General features: G+C 43.1%; 1 protein-coding gene across 1 annotated transcript; it reads left to right on the plus strand.

Moving 5' to 3' along the window:
• Positions 1–812: 812 nt before the first annotated feature.
• Positions 813–4,632, plus strand: LOC123105496 (uncharacterized). Its single transcript, XM_044527577.1, has one exon. It carries the CDS (start codon positions 1,880–1,882, stop codon positions 3,206–3,208), a length of 1,329 nt encoding a protein of 442 aa, XP_044383512.1. The 5' UTR covers positions 813–1,879; the 3' UTR covers positions 3,209–4,632.
• The last annotated feature ends 20,073 nt before the right edge of the window (positions 4,633–24,705 follow it).

Here is a 24,705-nt window from a genome sequence, read left to right on the forward strand (position 1 = left end):
CTGATAAATTTTGTGATTCTCAAAAAATATGAAAATTCATAAATGTACAATGTGCTATAGTACGAGCATTCTATAAAATCGCACTTGTGGTAAAATCATCTTTACCCTAAGTAGATATTCTACAAAAAATATGAAAATTCATAAATGTACAATAAGCTATAGTAGAAATTCATAAATGTACAATGTGGGTCAGAGGTTGGTGCTAAAGTCATCTTTACCCTATGTAGATATACGCAAAATCGTGCCTACGAGACAACAAATCCATTTCGCCATGCTGATTTTGCTATGGTGATACAAAAAGTATTTACACTTGTGGTATGAAGTTTTTGCTGAATTAAGTGATGTCTGATCTCTAGAGTAATTAAACCCAATATGAGCCACTTAGCCTTATGGTTAGATGATGTACAAGTGAATTTACCCAAAAGGAAATTCTAGATCACTTTGGAATATTATTTCTAGCGATGTCCTAGGCACTACGTAAAGTTGGTGTGAATAAGTAGTAACATGGGACACTGATACACTGTAATATGACACAGATAAAGGTGTTGCTCCTAATTCGTACCTCAGCGACCAAAACTGGGACTATCAATAAAGCGAGTAAGTAATGTCTTGAAGCCACCCAGAAGCAAGGCAATGAATAAACTGCATTCGCGTGAGCTGGATGCATGTTTGCACCAAACATACTGTCCATAAATAACAATCATGACCAACGATTCAACAAATGCATGAAACTAGCACTACAACACGTATGTCATTAGGAGGCATTTTTTTGCCAGCGTTTTTGCTAAACACCTCAAAATCATGGTATTGACGGCACTTTTCAAAAGTGCCTCCGAAGCTCACAGCCTTCAAGGGCAGTTTTAGAAAATGCCTTCTAAACAGGGGAAAACAAGGCATTCTACATATGTGCCGCGGAGGGTAGCCAGCGTTTTGGTGTGAAACAGCCCTGCCCATTACGTTCCAAGGTAAAAAAATAGAGGTCCTCCAAAAACAAAAAACAGAGAAACACCACGGTCACTGCAGCTTCTCCGTGTTGGGCGCCTCTTCGTCTTCGCCGCCGGCGCCTGCTCCGCCACCGGCTCTCCACGCCGGAGCCTCTGCATCCGCCGCGACCTGCACCGCCAACCCCACTCCGTGCCTTCCCTCTCTCGTCCCCAATCTCGGGGTGGGATTTGTAGTGCGCGGTGAAGAAGAAGGGGAGATCCAGGCTCGGAGAGGAGGAGGAAGATCAAGTGGTCCAGGACACGAACTCATCAGCGGTGACCCCCCCCCCCCCAACCCACGCCAGAGAAGCCAATGTCATGTTGTTGTTGATCCGACGCTCTGCTGCGCACAAGGTGTTCGAGGTAATGCCTCTTCATTTTTGTAGTTCATTTTTCTTCCAGCTTTTGTTGGTGCTAGACTTATGAATGAAGAATCATTATGCTATGACATCTAGGATCAACTTGTATTGTGTGTCATGTTCTTTTTGTAATTATACTAGGAGTGTGGCAACTTGTCCTGTTGAAATTGGAGCTTGTTTGTTGTTGCCTTGTGTGCATGGTGGCCTTCTGTTCATGTTAGAAAACTGCACACAAGCAGTAAGCTATATAGATAGACTGATAATCAAACTGCAGGTGCATTTGGAATTTCTATATAGAACATCCCTACGTGTTATCTAGTGTACTATGTTGCTTCTAATCTTGTTGCATCAGGTTTCAGCTAAACTATTTTCTTGCTACACGTGAGGTCTTCTATATAGAACATCCCTTTGATTCCGCTAATAGTAAACTGATATTGCTTTTAGAAATTTCTCTTTGATGCATTCAAATATTTATTGTAGAATTTTATGTGGTCTCTGCTTTAACATGTCGTAGAACTTGGGTCTGTTCAGTTGAGAATGGACAAGAGTTGGATGCGAGCAGCAAGGTCTTCCGCTGAGTATTCTAAAGGAACTATCAACTTCATACAATTTGCTTTTCGCGAGTCGGCAAAAAATAGTAGGATTCTCTGCCCTTGCAAGATATGTGTAAACTCTCATTGGTTAGGTGAACATGAAGTCTATGATCATTTGATTTGTGATGGATTCATGTCCGGATATACCACATTGATTCACCATGGAGAAAGTACGCGGCCCTCCGAAGCAACTACTGGTCCTAGTTCACAGTTTGAAGAATATGCTGATAGTGATGAGATGGATGAGATGCTACTAGAAGGATTTGGGATGTACGGTACTCGTACTTTAGGAGAGGAGCAAGAATCTGAAGATGATTTGGACGATGATGTTGAGGCATACTATAGATTAGTTGATGATGGACGCCAAGAGTTGTACCCAGGTTGCAAAAGATTCTCGAAGCTGCAATTTTTGGTGAGGTTGCTTCATATCAAGAATATGAGGGGAATGAGCAATGTCTGCTTTGATGAGGTATTGACGCTAATTAAGGAGGCACTTCCAGAAGGTCAGGCGTTGCCCAAAAAAATTCATGGGGCCAAAAAGTTTGCGAGAGCCATTGGTATTGGATATGATAGTATAGATGCATGCAAAAACGATTGCATTCTATTTAGGAAGGAACATGCTGATGACATATCATGTCCAGTGTGTGGCACAAGTAGATGGAAGAGCATAAATACTGGAGTTGATGGAAGGCGTGTCCACAAGGTGCCTCAAAAGGTGGTTCTTCATTTCCCGCTAAAGAAGATACTCCAAAGGTTGTTCGCTTCTACAAATACGGCATCAGATGTGAGGTGGCACAGCGAAGGCCGCACAAAGGACGACTTGATACGACACCCAGATGATTCACCTGCATGGAAACACTTTGATGCTATTCACAAAGACTTCAGTTCAGAAGTTTGCAATGTTAGATTTGGATTGGGAGTATATGGTTTCAACCCTTTTGGAAATATGAATCTCTCATATAGCATATGGCCTATCGTCTTGATCCCCTACAACCTTCCTCCATGGATTTGTATGAAGCAATCAAACTTTATCCTCTCTGTCATCATTCCTGGTAAAAAATCTCGAGGGAAAGACATGGATGTTTACATGCAGCTGACCATAGATGATCTTCTAGAGCTTTGGAATGATGGAGTCTGGACTTATGATGCCTCTCGATCTAAGAAGTTTCTCTTACGTGCCGCACTACTATGGACAATAAGTGATTGGCCTAGGCATGGATCTTTGTCTGGAGAAAATATAGTAGTTTGCTCCCATTGTCTATCAAAGACATGATCTCTTTGATTAAAGAATGGACACAAGAAATGCTATATGGGACATCGCAGATTCTTGGAACCTAATCACGAGTTTTGATTTGATGCTGAGTCATTTGATGGTTTTGAGGAACATCGAGAGCCTCCCGTTCCCCTTTCATCACATGACATTTCAATATTGACAAAGGATATGAAAACTACGTATGGGAAACTGCAGCAGAAGAGCAGCAGGAAGCAACATTGTAATCAGGTAGATGAGAATGATACAAGCGTGCAGCAAGACACTTCAATATTCAGAAAGAGAAGTTACTTCTTTCAGCTGCCATACTGGGAAACACTTCTATTGCGTCATAATCTGGATCCTATGCACATAGAGAAGAATGTGTTTGAGAATATTGCCCATGCCCTTCTGAATGTTAGTAAAAGATCAAAGGATAATCTAAATGCACGTCTTGACCTACAAAAATTGAATATACGCCAAGACCAACATCCAGATTTAACTAGGAGCAGGGGCGAATCTACTAGGGGGGCTTTGACAAGCTTGAGCCCCCCCTCTAGAACTGAAAAAGGTTTTTTTACTACTAGTCTCAAGGCCCAAATCAGCCACATGCCAGCCCAACCCAACATACATTTGCATGATACAGACTTGCATAAACTTTGAGCCCACTCTCTATTTTCTGTCTATATTCGCCACTGACTGGGAGTAAACCATACCTACCTCCAGCATTATACTACTTGGATTCACACGGTGCTAAGATGTTTTGCCAGGTTCTAAAGGATGCTAGGTTTCCTGAGGGCTATGCATCCAACTTGCACAACAAAGTGGATATAGTGAGAACGAGATTAAATGGACTAAAGAGCCATGACTGTCATATTATAATGCGTGATCTGTTGCCCTTAGCCATTAGGAGAACTTTGCCTAAAGATGTTTGTATTCCATTGATGCGTTTGTGCAACTACTTCAAGCAATTATACTCTAAGGTTATCACTGTGAGTGAGATACAAAAGTTGGAGGATGAGATTACTGAAATCATGTGCCAATTGGAGAAAGTATTTCCTCATGCCTTTTTGACATCATGGAACACTTGACCCTTCATCTTGCAACTGAAGTACGGATTGCTGGACCGATGCTACTGAAGCATGAGGGCTGTTGAGAGGTTTTTGGGCAAGTTAAAGAGTATGATCCATACGCTAAGTCACCTAGAGGGATCAATAGCAGAGGGATATGTTTTGGATGATACTCTTACATTTTGCTCAAGATGTACTTGTGTTACATTGTTGGCCCTTTGTTGCTGATTGATACTTTGATGTTGTTTTCGAATTTGTGGAGATGTTCTAATGCTTTACATTATTCGCTTGCAAGATGGTACTTCTAGTCCATGCAAGCCTCTCAATCTTGTTGTACTGTTGTATATATGTGTTTGTACAGTGGTTCCAAATTAGTGAGCTTGCTATAACAGTGTCTTTAATTCACATTATTATATGCCTGTGTAAAATTTATGGCATTCTTATGTGCCTCGGAAACATTTTGGAGGCAAGTTGAAAGACGCCACAAAATGGTTTTCGAGGCGATCTTAAGAAATGCCACAAAAATGTTTTGAAGGCAGTATGAGTTATGCCACACAAAAATTTTAGAGGCAGTATAAGAAATGCTACAAATAGTCTTTGGAGGCATTCCTAAAGATGCCTCAAATTGAGCTTGCTCGCATTTTAAAAAATGCCTTTGTGTTTCTTTTGAGGCATTATTGAAAAATGCCTCACACTGAGTTTGCTGGAATTTTAAAAATGCCTCTGTGTTGATCTTTTGAGGCATTCTGGAAAAGTGCCTTCAAAGACCTTTCCCTTCTTGACCATCTCTAGCATATTTTAAAAATGCCTTCTATTCTCTAGGCTAGCATTATATGGCCCTTTCGAGGCATTTTAAAGTGCCTCCTATTGATGTCCGTGGTGTAGTATAGTTAAGGAGGACATCAATGAGCCATGTGTGTATCCACACCGGTAAATATAAGCTGCTCAAATGAATAGGGGAGAGGAACCATCGAGCCCTCAGGCACACTGCATCCTAGTTAATTTAACGAGGATTAATAGCAGGCAAGTATTAGATCACCTAGAGGTGGCATGGAAACCGGCCCGTGAACTACATGGGATTAAGAGGTATTAGGAATTACGTGTTGGAAATATGCCCTAGAGGCAATAATAAAATGGTTATTGTTGTATTTCCTTGTTCATGATAATTGTCTATTGTTCATGCTATAATTGTATTAACTGGAAACCGTAATACATGTGTGAATACATAGACCACAACATGTCCCTAGTAAGCCTCTAGTTGACTAGCTCGTTGATCAATAGATGGTTATGGTTTCCTGACCATGGACATTGGATGTCATTGATAACGGGATCACATCATTAGGAGAATGATGTGATGGACAAGACCCAATCCTAAGCATAGCACAAGATCGTGTAGTTCGTTTGCTAAGAGCTTTTCTAATGTCAAGTATCATTTCCTTAGACCATGAGATTGTGCAACTCCCGGATACCGTAGGAATGCTTTGGGTGTACCAAACGTCACAACGTAACTGGGTGGTTATAAAGGTGCACTACAGGTATCTCCGAAAGTGTCTGTTGGGTTGGCACGAATCGAGACTGGGATTTGTCACTCCGTATGACAGAGAGGTATCTCAGGGCCCACTCAGTAATGCATCATCATAATGAGCTCAATGTGACTAAGGAGTTAGCCACGGGATCATGCGTTACGAAATGAGTAAAGAGACTTGCCGGTAACGAGATTGAACGAGGTATGGGGATACCGACGATCGAATCTCGGGCAAGTAACATACCGATAGACAAAGGGAATTGTATACGGGATTGATTGAATCCCCGACACCGTGGTTCATCCGATGAGATCGTCGTGGAACATGTGGGAGCCAATATGGGTATCCAGATCCCGCTATTGGTTATTGGCCGAAGAGATGTCTCGGTCATGTCTGCATGGTTTCCGAACCCGTAGGGTCTACACACTTAAGGTTCGGTGACGCTAGAGTTGTTATGGGAAATAGTATGTGGTTACCGAAGGTTGTTCGGAGTCACGGATGAGATCCCGGATGTGACGAGGAACTCCGGAATGGTCCGGAGGAAGATCAATATATTGGACGAAGGGTATTGGAGTCCGGAATTGTTTCGGGGGTATCGGGTGACAACCAGCATGTCCGAAAGTGGTTTCGGAGGCCCCGACAAGCGTTGGGGGGCCTTATGGGCCAAGGGGAGGGGGCACATCAGCCCACTAAGGGGCTGAGAGCCCCTCCCACCCCATCTCATGTAACTTGGAGAGGTGGGGGCGCCTCCCCTAGGGCATCCACCCCTCCCGGCTTGGGGGGCAAGTTTCCTAGGGGTGGGGGCGCCCAAACCCATCTAGGGTTTTCCCTATGACCGCCGCCCCTCCCCTAGGGAACCCTAGGGCGCCTCCTCCACCCCCTTCCCCCTATATATAGTGAGGGAGAGAGAGGGCAGCCGCACCCCTTCCCTGGCGCAGCCCCTCCCTCCTCCAACTCTTCCTTCTCCTCCGTAGAGCTTGGCGAAGCCTTGCAGGAATACCACAAACTCCACCACCACGCCGTCGTGCTGCTGGAGTTCTCCCTCAACTTCTCCTCTCCTCTTGCTGGATCAAGAAGGAGGAGACGTCCCCGGGCTGTATGTGTGTTGAACGCGGAGGCGCCGTCCGTTCGGCGCTAGATCGGATCTTCCGCGATTTGAATCGCCGCGAGTACGACTCCATCAACCGCGTTCTTGTAACGCTTCCGCTTAGCGATCTTCAAGGGTATGAAGATGCACTCCCTCTCTCGTTGCTAGCATCTCCTAGATTGATCTTGGTGACACATAGGAAAATTTTAAATTATTGCTACGTTCCCCAACATTACGTTCACCCATTACATAAACTTTGTTGAACAAAATCACGGAGTGAAACACAAAACGGTTTCACACCTTTGATTGTGAGTGCATCATTTCAGAGCCCGTGGTCTTCCTTTCAGAGCCCATAGGGATGTCTCTCGTTAGGTCTGGTACCCCTGCTTCTTCCTTACAGGCTCCAGCGGTTCACGCCAATGCAGGCTGTGCAAATCAGCGACTCGTGGCCCCGGGTGGTGGCGGCAGTGCCCTAGGATAATCGCGCGAAGATATTGTGACTAAGGATGGCAATGGGTTGGATTTGGATCGGGTTGAACAATATCAAATTCATATCCATATCCATAAACACAGTCTTTGCCCGCCCATGAAAAAATCCACGGGTGCAAAATTGTATCCATGTCCAAACCCGATAGGTATCCATATCCACTGGATATCCATTGGTCCTCTCGATACATATAAATAAGACATAACACAATGTTAACATAAGCACTTCCATTCCTAACTTCGTGGCAGGCTAGGCTTCACTTATGATAAACATCAACTTGTGGTAAATGAATGTCCGCTAACAACCTAGGATCATTTAGTATTTTTCTAACAGATGAGAATGACGAGTAATTTAACAATGAGATAAAAATGAGGGCAGGGCGTTGGAGTACGTTACGAAGAGGATTAAATGTCAACTAATAAAAATTAGAATAGGGATTGCGTAATTTGTTTTGCAATGTTTTAGATAACAAAGTGTAAAATTGTAGTGGGACATGTGGCTGTGAAGTAGGGATAGCAGATTTTTGCCCATTAACTCATACTATCGGGGCGGGTTTGGGTATATCCATGGGTACAAGATTATATCCATGCCCTACCCATGAGTAATCGGATTAGGTTTGGGCGCCGCCCATGGACACAAAAGCATATCCAAATCCTATCCATTCGGATCGGATATCCATGTCCATAGGTAAAATTGCCATCCTTAATTGTGACGATTGTCGCAGTTGGGTTTCCCTATATTTGGCTAGAGAGAAATAGCAAAGCCTACGATTGTGTCACCTCCTGAGCGGAGAACGTAGTATGACAGGCTAAAGATGAATTTCATTTCTAGAAGCAGGATAGAAGCGGCGGGCAACGCTGCTAGTAATTCACCCCCAAGTATTTTATTTGGCGGGCCCATCTGCTGCCCAAGTAATCTGTTCTTGAGGCAAGCACATTGTAACTGACATTGTAACACATTCTTCTCCTTAATACAAAGATGCGCAAATCTCATGCGTGTTTTGGAAAAAAGAGCCCGTAGCATAGGGTACCTTTTTTCAGCTAGCGGTGCTGGTAGATGGTGACATCCCACCTATCGGCTAGTGCTTTTTGGCGTGCGACTTTCAAATAATCCGTCATCAGGATGTTGATCGAAACACCGCTTCATGTCCAGAGTGAAAACTCTTGGTCTGGCCTTTATTGTTCAGGCTCAACAACGACGAACTTATCTTGCTACCTTGAAGACGGTGTCTAGTTGTTTTTGCACTGGTCTTCATTGGCCGGTCTCCGCAACCAAGATGAAAATCCTTGCCCATGCCATTCCGGTACGATGTGATGACGATGGCGCGAGGTCATTTATCCTTTGTTGAAGATGTTGCTGCGGAAGAAGTTGACTTAGTTGTAGGTGTTAGTTTCATATCTTGTAAAAGTTTGGCAGTGTTTGTCTTTGTTTTTGGCATCCTAGGAACGGGGGTATCCAGACTTGTCAACCTGCGGCCCACGGCATGGCTCCACCAGCGGCCTGGTACGGCCCATCGTCTGCAGCAACAACTCAAGACCCTCGCGAGGGGCCAAGCTTCGCGAGGCGGACGACGCCAAGACCTCCCTGGGGGCAGCCTCACTAGGCTGGCTCCTGAGGAGCGGAGATATCTATGCAAGGGGCACCTCGCGAAGTTCACGTGATGTGAGCCATGACGACCAAGGTCAGGCGGGCGCCAGCGGACGCAGTGTACTAGTTTCCTTTTTGATGCTAAAGAGGCAGGCACAGGCGAGGAGTCCCAAGGCATCAGGCAAAGATTTTCTTATCAGTGCAACAAGACCAAGGCCGGCAGGACGGCAGGACGGAGGTCACCGCGGAGCCCACAGCAGCGCCACCGCCAGAGTCTTTGGCAGGCGAAGACCACATTTTGTCAGGATAGCTTGTACTAGTTGTCCCCTTTTAAACTTGGCCGTTGTTAGATCCCTTCCTGCCTAACATTTGGGAAGAGGACCAAGACCTCTATAAATAGGGCTAGCCACAATCATAGCAAGGGACGGATCATTTGGACCATCCTCACGCACGCCAGCTCATCGAGCTTAGGAACACCTCTCCTCAGGAGGCAGTTCATACATTATACTAGTTCATCCCTAGCCCTCGAGGCAATCCATCACCACCACACTGGAGTAGGGTATTATATCACAACGGTGGCCCGAAGCAGTATAAACCTCTGTGTCCCATGTTCCTTGGGTTCATTGAGCTTGGTCGTGAGATCGACGAGCGAGTGAGCTAGAGAGGAGGAATACTTCGTGCGCACACCAGTGTTCGAACCTCAAGGGTTAGCCGGAACCCACGGTCCGACATTTGTCTTGTACTATGCTTAATAATTAATAAAAATGGTTGTGTGCATCACATTGATGCAGAGACCAGGGTTCTCAATATCCTTTTTGAAAAAAGATGGCTGTTTAGAAATCTTAAGGAGGGAATAAATTTCCGCGAAAGGGTAAGATAGACGACAAAGTGGGATCTAATGGACGAAATCTTTTCTTTAGACAGAAGACGAACTTCTTGCTGCATGCCTCATTTATGGGCGCGTCTATAGCTTGCTTATAGCAAAATCACTAATTAAAGGTTACCCCTTGCAAAGTTCACTCACCGTCCTCTCAAGGTCTCATAACTGACACACTTTATGTACGCCATTTGCCGCAACATGTGAGTTTCTTTTTTTTCGTAGATTCATTTATTCAGAATGTTTTATCTCTAGAATTGTGCGTCAAAATACCGAACCATTATCCCTGTTGAATTTCTTGCGTCGAGATTTTTGAAACTAGATCTCATGTTAGTAGGTTTTCACACAAAAAAACACGAAAAAATGGAAAAGCTGGAAACCAAAAGAGTAATGTCAAAAAAAAGAAGAAAAAGCTGGTGTCCGAAAGCACAATTGTGTTTTTCTTTTTTTCGAGAAGCACATATATGCTGCTCATGGAAGCAATTTTGTGCTTCCATGAGAAACAAATTTATACTTCTCATGAAATCATAATTGTTTTTCCCTTTTCAAGAAGCACAATTGTGCTTCGCAAAAAAATTCTCCAAAATCTAGAGAAAGTCGAGATAGATATTAGACAATTTGGTTACACTCACACAAAAATTGGCAAGTCACTCAGGAATATTTTGTAACTTAATCACACATCTACCCCAAATAACACTACCATTAAACACAATGAAAGCTTTGTGCCTGCCTAGTTGAACAAATTCAAAGTAGATTCACCAGTCATGATAATTTAGAGTGAACCATTGTAGGTTGAAAACTCTAAAAACCATAATCGTGATGTTTTTGTAGATCGATCTATGTCCATCTGTCACAGTGTTTACATTATCCATGGTGCCCTATGCCCATCTTAGATTTATTCAAACAAAGCCCTCCAAATTTCTTAAGTTTTTTTCAATTGCATATTGTGCATAGAGTAAATATCACAATATTGAACATATCTTGTCAATATTAACTAAGCAGAACTACAATCCAGCGATAAACCATTTTCAAAAGAACCACACTATGTAGAACATAACGTTCACAACACCTCACCTTTGATTTTCGCGATGACCCCTTATGGTCTCATGATCAACCCTAAGCTCCATATGCTAACCACACTGACCTAGTGGCTCCAATAACATCTCATTCCATGAAGTAGATTGCTAGTTGGATAACTCGAAACAGTGCTTGTGTCTGCTTCCTTCATTTATACAAATATTTAGTATGCTGATAATACTATTTTATTTATCAAAGGAGATCTTTTCGTTTGGCAATATGCCAATGATATGATTCTATTTACAGAACATAACCTAGATAAATCTACAAAAATGAAACTTTTCCTTTTAACGTTCTACTAGATGTGAGGGCTTAAAATTCATTTCCATAAAAGTGAATAATTCTGTTTAGGAGAAGCTTCTGAAGCAGCCGCCCAATATGTTGACATGTTTGGTGGTGCGCTGATAACCCACAAGTATAGGGGATCGCAACAGTTTTCGAGGATAGAGTATTCAACCCAAATTTATTGATTCCACACAAGGGGAGCCAAAGAATATTTTCAAGTATTAGCAGCTGAGTTGTCAATTCAACCACACCTGGAAACTTAATATCTGCAGTAAAGTGTTTAGTAGCAAAGTAATATGATAGTAGTGGTAACGATAGTAAAAGTAATATTTTTGGTATTTTGTAGTGATGATAACAGTAACAACGAAAAAGTAAATAAGCGAAGATCAATATATGGAAAGCTCGTAGGAAATGGATCTGTGATGGAAAATTATGCCGGATGCGGTTCATCATGTAACAGTCATAACCTAGGGTGAAACAGAACTAGCTCCAATTCATCAATGTAATGTAGGCATGTATTTCGAATATAGTCATACGTGCTTATGGAAGAGAACTTGCATGACATCTTTTGTCCTACCCTCCCGTGGCAGCGGGGTCCTAGTGGAAACTAAGGGATATTAAGGCCTCCTTTTAATAGAGTACCGAACCAAAGCATTAACACATAGTGAATACATGAACTCCGCAAACTACGGTCATCATCGGGAGTGGTCCCGATTATTGTTACTTTGGGGTTGCCGGATCATAACACATAGTAGGTGACTATAGACTTGCAAGATAGGATCAAGAACTCACATATATTGATGAAAACATAATAAGTTTAGATCTGAAATCATGGCACTCGGGCCCTAGTGACAAGCATTAAGCATAACAAAGTCATAGCCACATCAATCTCAGAACATAGTGGATACAAGGGATCAAACCCTATCAAACTCGATTACATGATAAATCTCATCCAACCCATCACCGTCCAGCAAGCCTACGGTGGAATTACTCACACATGGCGGTGAGCATCATGAAATTGGTGACGGAGGATGGTTGATGATGACGAGGGCGACGGATTCCCCTCTTCGGAGCCCCGAACGGACTCCAGATCAGCGCCCCCCCCCCCCGAGAGAGTTTAGGGCTTGGCGGCGGCTCCGTATAGTAAAATGCGATGAATCCTTGTCCCTTATTTTTTTTCTCCCCACACACGAATATATGGAGTCAGGGTTGAGGTCGGTGGAGCTCCAGGGGGCCACGAGGCAGGGGGCGCGCCCAGGGGGGCAGGCGCGCCCCCACCCTCGTGGCTAGGGTGTGGGCCCCCTGGCCTTGATTCTTTGCCAGTATTTTTTATTATTTCCAAAAATAATCTCCATAGAGTTTTAGGTCATTCCGAGAACTTTTGTTTCTGCACATAAATAACACCATGGCAATTCTGCTGAAAACAGCGTCAGTCCGGGTTAGTTCCATTCAAATCATGCAAGTTAGAGTCCAAAATAAGGGCAAAAGTGTTTGGAAAAGTAGATACGACGGAGACATATCAACTACCCCAAGCTTAAACATTTGCTTGTCCTCAAGCAATTCAGTTGACAAACTGAAAGTGATAAGGAAAAACTTTTACAAACTCTGTTTGCTCTTATTGTTGTAAATATGTAAAGCCAGCATTCAAGTTTTCAGCAAAGATTATGAACTAACCATATTCACAATAACTCTTAGGTCCCATGTTTACTCATATCAATGGCATAATCAACTAGCGAGCAATAATAATAAATCTAGGATGACAACACTTTCTCAAAATAATCATAATATGATATAACAAGATGGTATCTCGCTAGCCCTTTCTGAGACCACAAAACATAAATGCAGAGCACTTTTAAAGATCAAGGACTGACTAGACATTGTAATTCATGGTAAAAGAGATCCAGTCAAGTCATACTCAATGTAAACTAACAGTAATGAATGCAAATGACAGCGGTGCTCTCCAACTGGTACTTTTTAATAAGAGGGTGATGACTCAACATAAAATTAAAGTAAATAGATATGACCTTCGCGGAGGGAAGCAGGGATTTATAGAGGTGCCAGAGCTCGATTTTGAAATAGAGGTGAATAATATTTTGAGCGGTATACTTTCATTGTCAACATAAAAATCAAGAGATGGCGATATCTTCCATGCTACACACATTATAGGCGGTTCTCAAATAGAATGGTAAAGTTTATACCCCCCCTCCACCAACAAGCGTCAATCCATGGCTTGCTTGAAACAGCGAGTGCCTCCAACTAACAATAGTCCCAGGGAGAGTTTTGTTTGCAATTATTTTGATTGATTTGCATAAAGCATGGGACTGGGCATCCCGGTGACCAGCCATTTTCTCATGAGTGAGGAGCAGAGTCCACTCCTCTTGAGAATAACCCGCCTAACATGGAAGATACGGACAACCCTAGTTGATACATGAGCTATTCGAGCATACAAAACAGAATGTTTATTTGAAGGTTTAGAGTTTGGAACATACAAATTTACTTGGAACGGTAGGTAGATATCGTATATAGGTAGGTATGGTGGACTCATATGGAACAACTTTGGGGTTTATGGGATTGGATGCACAAGCAGTATTCTCGCTTAGTACAGGTGAAGACTAGAAAAAGACTGGGAAGCGACCAGCTAGAGAGCGACAACAGTCATGAACATGCATTAAAATTAATCAACACCGAATGCAAGCATGACTAGGATATAATGCACCATGAACATAAATATCGTAGAGGTTATATTGATTTTGTTTCAACTACATGCGTGAACATGTGCCAAGTCAAGCCACTCGAATCGTTCAAAAGAGGATACCACCCTATCATACCACATCACAACCATTTTAATAGCATGTTGGCACGCAAGGTAAACCATTATAAGCTCCTAGCTAATTAGGCATGGCATAAGCAACTATAATATCTAATTGTCATTACAAACATGTTTATTCATAATAGGCTGAATCAGGAACGATGAACTAATCATATTTACAAAAACAAGAGAGGTCGAGTTCATACCAGCTTCTCCCATCTTAATCAGTCCATCATATATCATCATAATTGCCTTTCACTTGCACGACCGAATGATGTGAATAATAATAATAATAGTGCACGTGCATTGGAAGATGGAATCTGCAAGCATTCAATAAATAGGAGAAGACAAGGCAATATGGACTCTTGGTTAAATCAACAATAATGCATATAGGAGTCACTTCAACAATTTAATTATGGTCTTCTCCTATCGACCCCCAAAGAAAAGAACAGAAGTAAAACTATTTACACGGGAAAGCTCCCAACAAGCAAAAAAAGAACATGAAATCTTTTTGGGTTTTCTTTTTAATTACTACTACAAGCATGGAAATTAAAACTAGCTAAAAGTTACAACTAAATTTTTTTTGGTTTTTCTTAATGTTTATTAAACACACAAGAAGAAAGCATAAAAAGAAATAAACTAGCATAGATATTACAATGAAAAAGTATGAGCATCGACATCTAGCAATGAGTGTGTGAACATAAATGTAATGTCGGTGGGAAATACGTACTCCCCCAAGCTTAGGCTTTTGGCCTAAGTTGGTTTATGGCCATGGCTGGCCTGGCGGATATCTAAAGTAATAGTTGGGGTCGTACTGAGATGCAATAGTCATTGCATCGTGGGCTGCAGCTTGGAGGCGAGCTATATCAGCCCTCCTCTTATACTCTTCAGCCTCCTCTCTGGTTATAAAATGTCTCCCTTTTGCGTGAGAGTCAAAGAAAGTAGAAGCAGGGAGAGCGACGTGATAGGTGTGTCGTCTGTCAAAAATTAGTCGGTACTGGAGGAACTGATCGTTCCTCTCAACAAAATGATGACGAACCATAGCCTCGTAATCCAAATAAGCAGAGGCAACTCAATATCATCCTCACGTATGGTTATACCAAGAAAATTAGCTATACGGGTTGCATAAATTCCATCAAAGAAATCTCCATTAAATCTATTATGATGCAACCTACGTGCAACAATGGCTTCCAAATTATAAGATTTATCTCCTAACACAGCACTCTTAAGAATACTAAGGTCAGGGACACACATGTGACATGCTTCATTTTTACCATTAATGCATCTACCTATGAAGAGAGCAAAATAATGTATAGCAGGAAAATGAATGCTTCCTATGATAACTTGTGTTATATCTCTAGATCCCCCCACAGTTATACTAGCAAGAAAATCTCTAAACTCAGATTTGCGAGGTTCACTAGTACTACCCCATTCTGGAAGTTTGCAAGCAATGGTAAAATCCTCTAAGTACATAGTATAAGAATTTTCATAAAGATCAAACATGACAGTTTGAGAATTGCGTGAAGATGAAAATTCAAACCTCCTCACAAAGGAACTAGTGAGATAGTGGTACTGGCGGCACTTTTCTGCCTCGAAGCTCACAAGATCAGCGTTACGCAAATATGCGTTAAATTCTTCCTTAATTCCTGCTCGATCCATGAAGTCCTCTGAAGGCCATTCGAAAGGCCGCACTGGATCGTCCCTTGGTGGCTCATCATTAGCATCACGCATTGCAAGCCTGGGCCTTGCTTCCTTGAAGAACCACCTTGGTACATTTTCCTAAACATATTTCTTCTTCTGAAAAGTTTCTGAAATTTTTAGTAACTTCAAATAAAAGTGAACCAAGCTCAACAAAATTGATAGCAACTACTCCTACAAGTGCCTAGGACCTATATCATGCATTAGAAGTACTTGGAACCATATAAATTTGATATGCAAGCTCAAGAACATGGTCACCTAGGCAGCACAAATTTGCAATGAATAAAGTACTAGAACAAAAACTAATTGGACCAATGGAGGAGTCACATACCAAGGAACAATCCCCCAAAGCAGTTTTGTGAGAGGTGCTTTGAGCAAGGAGATCGAAAATCGCAGCAAAATGAGCTAGAACTCGTGCTTGAGCTGGATGGTGATTTTTTTGGGAGGAAGAAGAAGTGTGTGGGTGCAAGAATAAGTGTAGGGGATCCACCATGGGCTCACGATGCAGGGGGCACACCCAGGGGGGTGGGCGCGCCGTGGACCCTCGTGGCCAGGTGCTTGCTCCCCCTGCTGTGTTCTCAGTGCCAGATATTCTCAAATATTTCAGAAAAAATCATATTCAAATTTCAGGGCGTTTGGAGAACTTTTATTTTCGAGGTATTTTTATATTGCACGGATAAATCAAAAACAGACAGAGAATACTATTTTTTTTCTTTATTTAATATAAATAACAGAAAGTAAAAAAGAGGATACATAAGGTTGTGCTTTCTAACTTCATCCATCTCATGCTCATCAAAAGGGATCCATTAACAAGGTTGATCAAGTCTTGTTAACAAACTCATTTCGAGTAACATGAAACTGGAGAAATTTCGAATGACACTATGTTACCTCAACGGGGATATGCACATCCCCAATAATAAGAATATCATATTTCTTCTTGACAGTAGGAAGAGGAAATTCAAAACCTCCAAAAATAATCGATGGAATTTTTCCAATAGAATTGATACTGTGGACTTGAGGTTGTTTCCTTGGAAAGTGTACCATATGCTCATTACCATTAACATGAAAAGTGACATTGCCTTTGTTGCAATCAATAACAGCCCCTGCAATATTCAAAAAGGGTCTTCCAAGAATAATAGACATACTATCGTCCTCAGGAATATCAAGAATAACAAAGTCCGTTAAAATAGTAACGTTTGCAACCACAACAGGCACATCCTCACAAATACCGACAGGTATAGCAGTTGATTTATCAGCCATTTGCAAAGATATTTCAGTAGGTGTCAACTTATTCAAATCAAGTCTATGATATAAAGAGAGAGGCATAACACTAACGCTGGCTCCAAGATCACATAAAGCAGTTTTAACATAGTTTCTTTTAATGGAGCATGGTATAGTTGGTACTCCGGGATCTCCTACTTTCTTTGGTATTCCACCCTTAAAAGTATAATTAGCAAGCATGGTGGAAATTTCAACTTCCGGTATCTTTCTTTTATTAGTAACAATATCTTTCATGTACTTAGCATAAGGATTCAGTTTAAGCATATCAGTCAAACGCATACGCAAAAAGATAGGTCTAATCATTTCAGCAAAGCGCTCAAAATTCTCATCATCCTTTTTCTTGGATGGTTTTGGAGGAAAAGGCATGGGTTTATGAACCCATGGTTCTCTTTCTTTACCATGTTTTCTAGCAACAAAGTTTCTCTTATCATAACGTTGATTCCTTGATTGTGGGTTATCAAGATCAACAGCAGGTTTAATTTCTATATCATTATCATTACTAGGTTGAGCATCAACATGAACATCATCATTAATATTATCACTAATTTCATGTTCATTACCAGATTGTGTTTCAGCATCAGAAACAGAGATATCATTGGGATTCTCAGGTGTGTCAATAACAGGTTCACTAGAAGCATGCAAAGTCCTATCATTTTTCGTTTTCTTCTTTTTAGAAGGACTAAGTGCATCTATATTATTTCTCTGAGAATCTTGCTCAATTCTCTTAGGATGGCCCTCAGGATACAAAGGTTCCTGGGTCATTTTACCACCTCTAGTCATAACTCTAACAGCATTATCATTTTTCTTACTATTTAATTCATTGAGCAAATCATTCTGAGCTTTTAGTACTTGTTCTACTTGACTGATAACCATAGAAGAATGTTTACTAATGGGTTTAAGTTCACCTTTAACTCTAGACATATAATCACCCAAGTGTTCAATCATATAAGCATTTTGTTTCAATTGTTTACTAAAATAAGCATTGAAGTCTTCTTGCTTAGCCATAAAGTTATCAAACTCATCCAAACATTGGCTAACAAACTTAGTAGGAGGGATTTCAGCTTTATCATATCTATAGAGAGAATTTACCTTTACTACCTGTGTCGGGTTATCAAGACCGTGTGTTTCTTCAATAGGTGATGGGGTTATACCATATATTTCTTCAACAGGCGGTAAATTAATTCCATGTATTTCTTCAATAGGAGGTAAATTCTTAACATCTTCAGCTTTAATACCCTTTTCTTTCATGGATTTCTTTGCCTCTTGCATATCTTTAGGACTGAGAAATAGAACACCCCTTTTCTTCGGAGTTGGTTTAGGAATAGGCTCAGGAGCTGGCTCAGGAAGTGTCCAATTATTTTCATTTGTCAACATATTATTCAATAGAATTTCAGCTTCATCTGGTGTTCTTTCCCTGAAAACAGAACCAACACAACTATCCAGGTAATCTCTGGAAGCATCGGTTAGTCCATTATAAAAGATATCAAGTATTTCATTTTTCTTAAGAGGGTGATCAGGCAAAGCATTAAGTAATTGGGGAATCCTCCCCCAAGCTTGTGGGATCCTCTCTTCTTCAATTTGTGTCGGAGTAATGGGCCACGGGTAGCCTAACCCGAGCCCCTGAACCTTTCAAGACAACGGGGCCGGCTGCGCCCCTCAAGACATCAAGATAGATCTCCGCCTCCTGGCGGCCGGTTGACTGAGCGGCCGAGTTCCAGAAGACGACATCACGACACGCCGACTCCTAGTGAGCGGCCTCCAAAGAGGCCGGCCCCTAGCAGTCGGCTCGTGGCGCCCTCAAAGTCTGCACCCTCATCAAGGAGACAAGACAGAGTATGGCCGCGGTGTAGCCCATCCCCCCTGAATCCAGGGCCGGGCGTGGCCACAGTGCCTCGTACCAGTGGAGATCTCCGCCTGGCGCGGCACTGTTGCCACTCTGCCCTTGACGTCACTCCTGTCAGGAGAAGTACTGTCCCCACTACCGCCTGTTGGTACGGCCCGAAGATGATGGGCCCTGCCGGTCAGCGATAGCCCGAAAGACGGCTGGGAACACACCAGTCGGACCCGAGGGAGGCTGGCTCCCAGCAGCCGGCCTGACCCTTCCTTGGGAGCCCACGCGCCATTAACCAGACCAGATGCAGAGTGGCTACAGTGATCTCCCACCAGGAGGCAGGACTGTAGCCACGCCTCCCTGACCAAGCACGCGTCATTAGCAACACGGCTACAGTAATCCGTAGCTGGCAAGACCCGCGAGCGGCGGAGGCGGCCTGTCGGCTCCATACTAGACCAGCCGGCGGGGCCCACCAGGCGACAGGCCCTAGCAGTCGGTGGAGAAGCTGGCGACCAGAGAGACTGACAGCCGGGCCCTATGCCCGGCTGGAATTACCATTGTACCCCTGGGGGTAGGCCTATATAAACCCCCCAGGGCACCGATGCAAAGGGTTCGGACCTGTTAGGACTAGACTCATACCTAGAGGAGGAGAGAGCGTGCATGCCTTCTTCCACCTCTAGCAAACAGCTCAAGGAGCACCATTGTACCACTTGCGCCTTAGTGGTCATGCGGAGACCCCGTAGAGCAGGACTAGGGGTGTTATCTCCTAGGAGAGCCCCGAACCTGGGTAAAGTACGCCGGCGTTCGTGTCTACGCCTCATCCCGCTTTCAGGCACCGGCGACGTTCTACTTGCTCCCACCATGATAAGCCATCCATTGGCATATGTCGTACCCAACCCCCGACATTTTGCACAAAATTATATATATCCCTTAAGGCAGCTTGTTTCTTATGATCAGGGAAATATTTAGCAGAGAAGTAATAAATCATATCCTAGGGACTACGCACACAACCAGGATCAAGAGAATTAAACCATATTTTAGCATCACCCTTTAATGAGAACGAAAATATTTTAAGGATATAAAAGTAGCGAGTTCTCTCATCATTAGTGAACATGGTGGTTATATCATTTAATTTAGTAAGCTGTGCCACAACAGTTTCAGATTCATAACTATAAAAAGGATCAGATTCAACCAAAGTAATTATATCAGGATCAATAGAGAATTCATAATCCTTATCAGTAACAAAGATAGGTGAAGTAGCATAAGCAGGATCATATTTCATTCTAGCATTCAGAGCTTTTTGTTTAAGCTTAGCTAATAATTTCTTAAGATCACTTCTATCATTGCATGCAAGAAAGTCTCTTTTAGTTTCTTCATCCATAACATAGCCCTCAGACACAACATGCAATTCATATTTATTAGGAGAGCCTTCATCATCACTTTCATCAATATTATCAGTTTCAATAATTTCATTCTCTCTAGCCCTAGCAAGTTGTTCATCAAAAAATTCACCAAGTGGCACAGTAGTATCAAGCATAGAAGTAGTTTCATCATAAGTATCATGCATAGTAGAAGTGGCATCATCAATAATATAAGACATATCAGCATTAATAGCAGAAGTAGGTTTAGGTGTCGCAAACTTACTCAAAACAGAAGATGAATCAAGTGCAGAGCTAGATGGCAATTCCTTACCTCCCCTCGTAGTTGAGGGATAAATCTTGGTTCTTGGATCTTTCAAGTTCTTCATAATGATCAACAGATATAAATCCCAAGTGACTCAAAGAATAGATCTATGCTCCCCGGCAACGGCGCCAGAAAATAGTCTTGATAACCCACAAGTATAGGGGATCGCAACAGTTTTCGAGGGTAGAGTATTCAACCCAAATTTATTGATTCCACACAAGGGGAGCCAAATAATATTCTCAAGTATTAGCAGCTGAGTTGTCAATTCAACCACACCTAGAAACTTAATATCAGTAGCAAAGTGTTTACTAGCAAAGTAATATGATAGTAGTGGTAACGATAGCAAAAGGTAACGATAGCAAAAGTAATATTTTTGGTATTTGTAGTGATGATAACAATAACAAGGAAAAGTAAATAAGCGAAGATCAATATATGGAAAGCTCGTAGGCAATGGATCAGTGATGGAGAATTATGCCGGATGCGGTTCATCATGTAACAGTCATAACCTATGGTGACACAGAACTAGCTCCAATTCATCAATGTAATGTAGGCATGTATTCCGAATATAGTCATACGTGCTTATGGAAGAGAACTTGCATGACATCTTTTGTCCTACCCTCCCGTGGCAGCGGGGTCCTAGTGGATGTTGGGGAACGTTGCAGAAAACAAAAATTTTCCTACTCGTTTCACCAAGATCATCTAGGAGTTCATCTAGCAACGAGTGATTAGATGCATCTACATACCTTTGTAGATCGCGCACGGAAGCGTTCAAAAGAACGGTGATGATGTAGTCGTACTCGACGTGATCCAAATCACCGATGACCAGTGCCGAACGGACGGCACCTCCGCGTTCAACACACGTACGGAACAGCCACGTCTCCTCCTTCTTGATCCAGCAAGGGAGGGAGGAGAGGTTGAGGGAGATGGCACCAGCAGCAGCACGACGGCGTGGTGTTGATGGAGCTGCAGTACTCCGGCAGAGCTTCGCTAAGCACTATGGAGGTGGAGGAGGTGTTGGGGAGGGAGAAGGAGGCAACCAAAGGCCAAGGCGTTCAGGTATGAAGTCCCTCCTCTCCCCCACTATATATAGGGGTGCCAAGGGGGGGTGGCCGGCCCTAGGAGATCCAATCTCCTAGGGGGTGCGGCGGCCAAGGGGGGTTTCCCTCCCCCCCAAGGCACCTAGGAGGTGCCTTACCCTCCTAGGACTCTTGCCCCCTTAAACCCTAGGCGCATGGGCCTATGTGGGGCTGGTGCCCTTGGCCCATTAGGCCAAGGCGCACCCCCTTACAGCCCATGTGGCCCCCCGGGACAGGTGGACCCACCCGGTGGACCCCCGGGACCCTTCCGGTGGTCCCGGTACAATACCGATAACCCCGAAACTTGTCCCGATGCCCGAAACAGGACTTCCTATATATAAATCTTTACCTCCGGACCATTCCGGAACTCCTCGTGACGTCCGGGATCTCATCCGGGACTCCGAACAACATTCGGGTTACTGCATATACATATCCCTACAACCCTAGCGTAACCGAACCTTAAGTGTGTAGACCCTACGGGTTCGGGAGACAAGCAGACATGACCGAGACGACTCTCCGGTCAATAACCAACAGCGGGATCTGGATACCCATGTTGGCTCCCACATGCTCCACGATGATCTCATCGGATGAACCACGATGTCGAGGATTCAATCAACCCCGTACGCTATTCCCTTTGTCTATCGATATGTTACTTGCCCGAGATTCGATCGTCGGTATCCCAATACCTCGTTCAATCTCGTTACCGGCAAGTCACTTTACTCGTACCGTAATGCATGATCCCGTGACCAGACACTTGGTCACTCTGAGCTCATTATGATGATGCATTACCGAGTGGGCCCAGTGATACCTCTCCGTCATACGGAGTGACAAATCCCAGTCTTGATCCATGTCACCCAACAGACACTTTCGGAGATACCCGTAGTCTACCTTTATAGTCACCCAGTTACGTTGTGACGTTTGGCATACCCAAAGCACTCCTACGGTATCCGGGAGTTACACGATCTCATGGTCTAAGGAAAAGATATTTGACATTGGAAAACTCTAGCAAACGAACTATACGATCTTGTGCTATGTTTAGGATTGGGTCTTGTCCATCACATCATTCTCCTAATGATGTGATCTCGTTATCAATGACATCTAGTGTCCATAGTCAGGAAACCATGACTATCTGTTGATCAACGAGGTAGTCAACTAGAGGCTCACTAGGGACATGTTGATGTCTGTTATTCACACATGCATTACGATTTCCGGATAACACAATTATAGCATGAATAAAGACAATTATCATGAACAAGGAAATATAATAATAATGCTTTTATTATTGCCTCTAGGGCATATTTCCAACAGTCTCCCACTTGCACTAGAGTCAATAATCTAGTTACATTGTGATGAATCGAACACCCATGGAATTCTGGTGTTGATCATGTTTTGCTCTAGGGAGAGGTTTAGTCAACGGATCTGCTACATTCAGGTCCGTATGTACTTTACAAATCTCTATGTCTCCATCTTGAACATTTTCACGAATGGAGTTGAAGCGACGCTTGATGTGCCTTGTCTTCTTGTGAAACCTGGGCTCCTTGGCAAGTGCAATAGCTCCAGTGTTGTCACATAAGAGCTTGATCGGCCCCGACGCATTGGGTATGACTCCTAGGTCGGTGATGAACTCCTTCACCCATATTGCTTCATGTGCTGCCTCCGAGGCTGCCATGTACTCCGCTTCACATGTAGATCCTGCCACGACGCTTTGCTTGCAACTGCACCAGCTTACTGCCCCACCATTCAAAATATACACGTATCCGGTTTGTGACTTAGAGTCATCCAGATCTGTGTTGAAGCTAGCGTCGACGTAACCCTATACGACGAGCTCTTCGTCACCTCCATAAACGAGAAACATTTCCTTAGTCCTTTTCAGGTACTTCAGGATATTCTTGACCGCTGTCCAGTGTTCCTTGCTGGGATTACTTTGGTACCTTCCTACCAAACTTACGGCAAGGTTAACATCAGGTCTGGTACACAGCATGGCATACATAATAGAACCTATGGCTGAGGCATAGGGGATGACGCTCATCTCTTCTATATCTTCTGCCGTGGTCGGACATTGAGCTGAGCTCAATTTCATACCTTGTAACACAGGCAAGAACCCCTTCTTGGATTGATCCATATTGAACTTCTTCAATATCTTATCAAGGTATGTGCTTTGTGAAAGACCTATGAGGCGTCTCGATCTATCTCTATAGATTTTGATGCCTAATATATAAGCAGCTTCTCCAAGGTCCTTCATTGAAAAACTTTTATTCAAGTAGGCCTTCATGCTGTCCAAGAGTTCTATATCATTTCCCATCAAAAGTATGTCATCTACATATAATATGAGAAATGCTACAGAGCTCCCACTCACTTTCTTGTAAACGCAGGCTTCTCCATAAGTCTGTGTAAACCCAAACGCTTTGATCATCTCATCAAAGCGAATGTTCCAACTCCGAGATGCTTGCACCAGCCCATAAATCGAGCGTTGGAGCTTGCACACTTTGTCAGCACTCTTAGGATCGACAAAACCTTCCGGCTGCATCATATACAATTCTTCCTTAAGGAAACCGTTAAGGAATGCCGTTTTGACGTCCATTTGCCATATTTCGTAATCATAGAATGCGGCAATTGCTAACATGATTCGGACGGACTTCAGCTTCGCTACCGGTGAGAAAGTCTCATCGTAGTCAACCCCTTGAACTTGTCGATAACCCTTAGCGACAAGCCGAGCTTTATAGATGGTCACATTACCATCCGCGTCTGTCTTCTTCTTAAAGATCCATTTATTTTCTATGGCTCGCCGTTCAACGGGCAAGTCAGTCAAAGTCCATACTTCGTTTTCATACATGGATCCTATCTCGGATTTCATGGCTTCTAGCCATTTGTCGGAATCTGGTCCCGCCATCGCTTCTTCATAGTTCGAAGGTTCACCGTTGTCTAACAGCATGATTTCTAAGACAGGGTTGCCGTACCACTCTGGTGCGGAACGTGTCCTTGTGGACCTTCGAATTTCAGTAGGAGCTTGATCAGAAGTATCTTGATCATTATCATTAACTTCCTCTCTAGTCGGTGCTGGCACCTCAGGAACATTTTCTTGAGTTGCGCCATTTTCCGGTTCAAGAGGTGATACTTCATCAAGCTCTACTTTCCTCCCACTTACTTCTT

The sequence above is a fragment of the Triticum aestivum genome, chromosome 5A, assembly GCF_018294505.1.
Source record: "Triticum aestivum cultivar Chinese Spring chromosome 5A, IWGSC CS RefSeq v2.1, whole genome shotgun sequence".
In the NCBI taxonomy this organism is placed as follows: Eukaryota; Viridiplantae; Streptophyta; class Magnoliopsida; order Poales; family Poaceae; genus Triticum; species Triticum aestivum.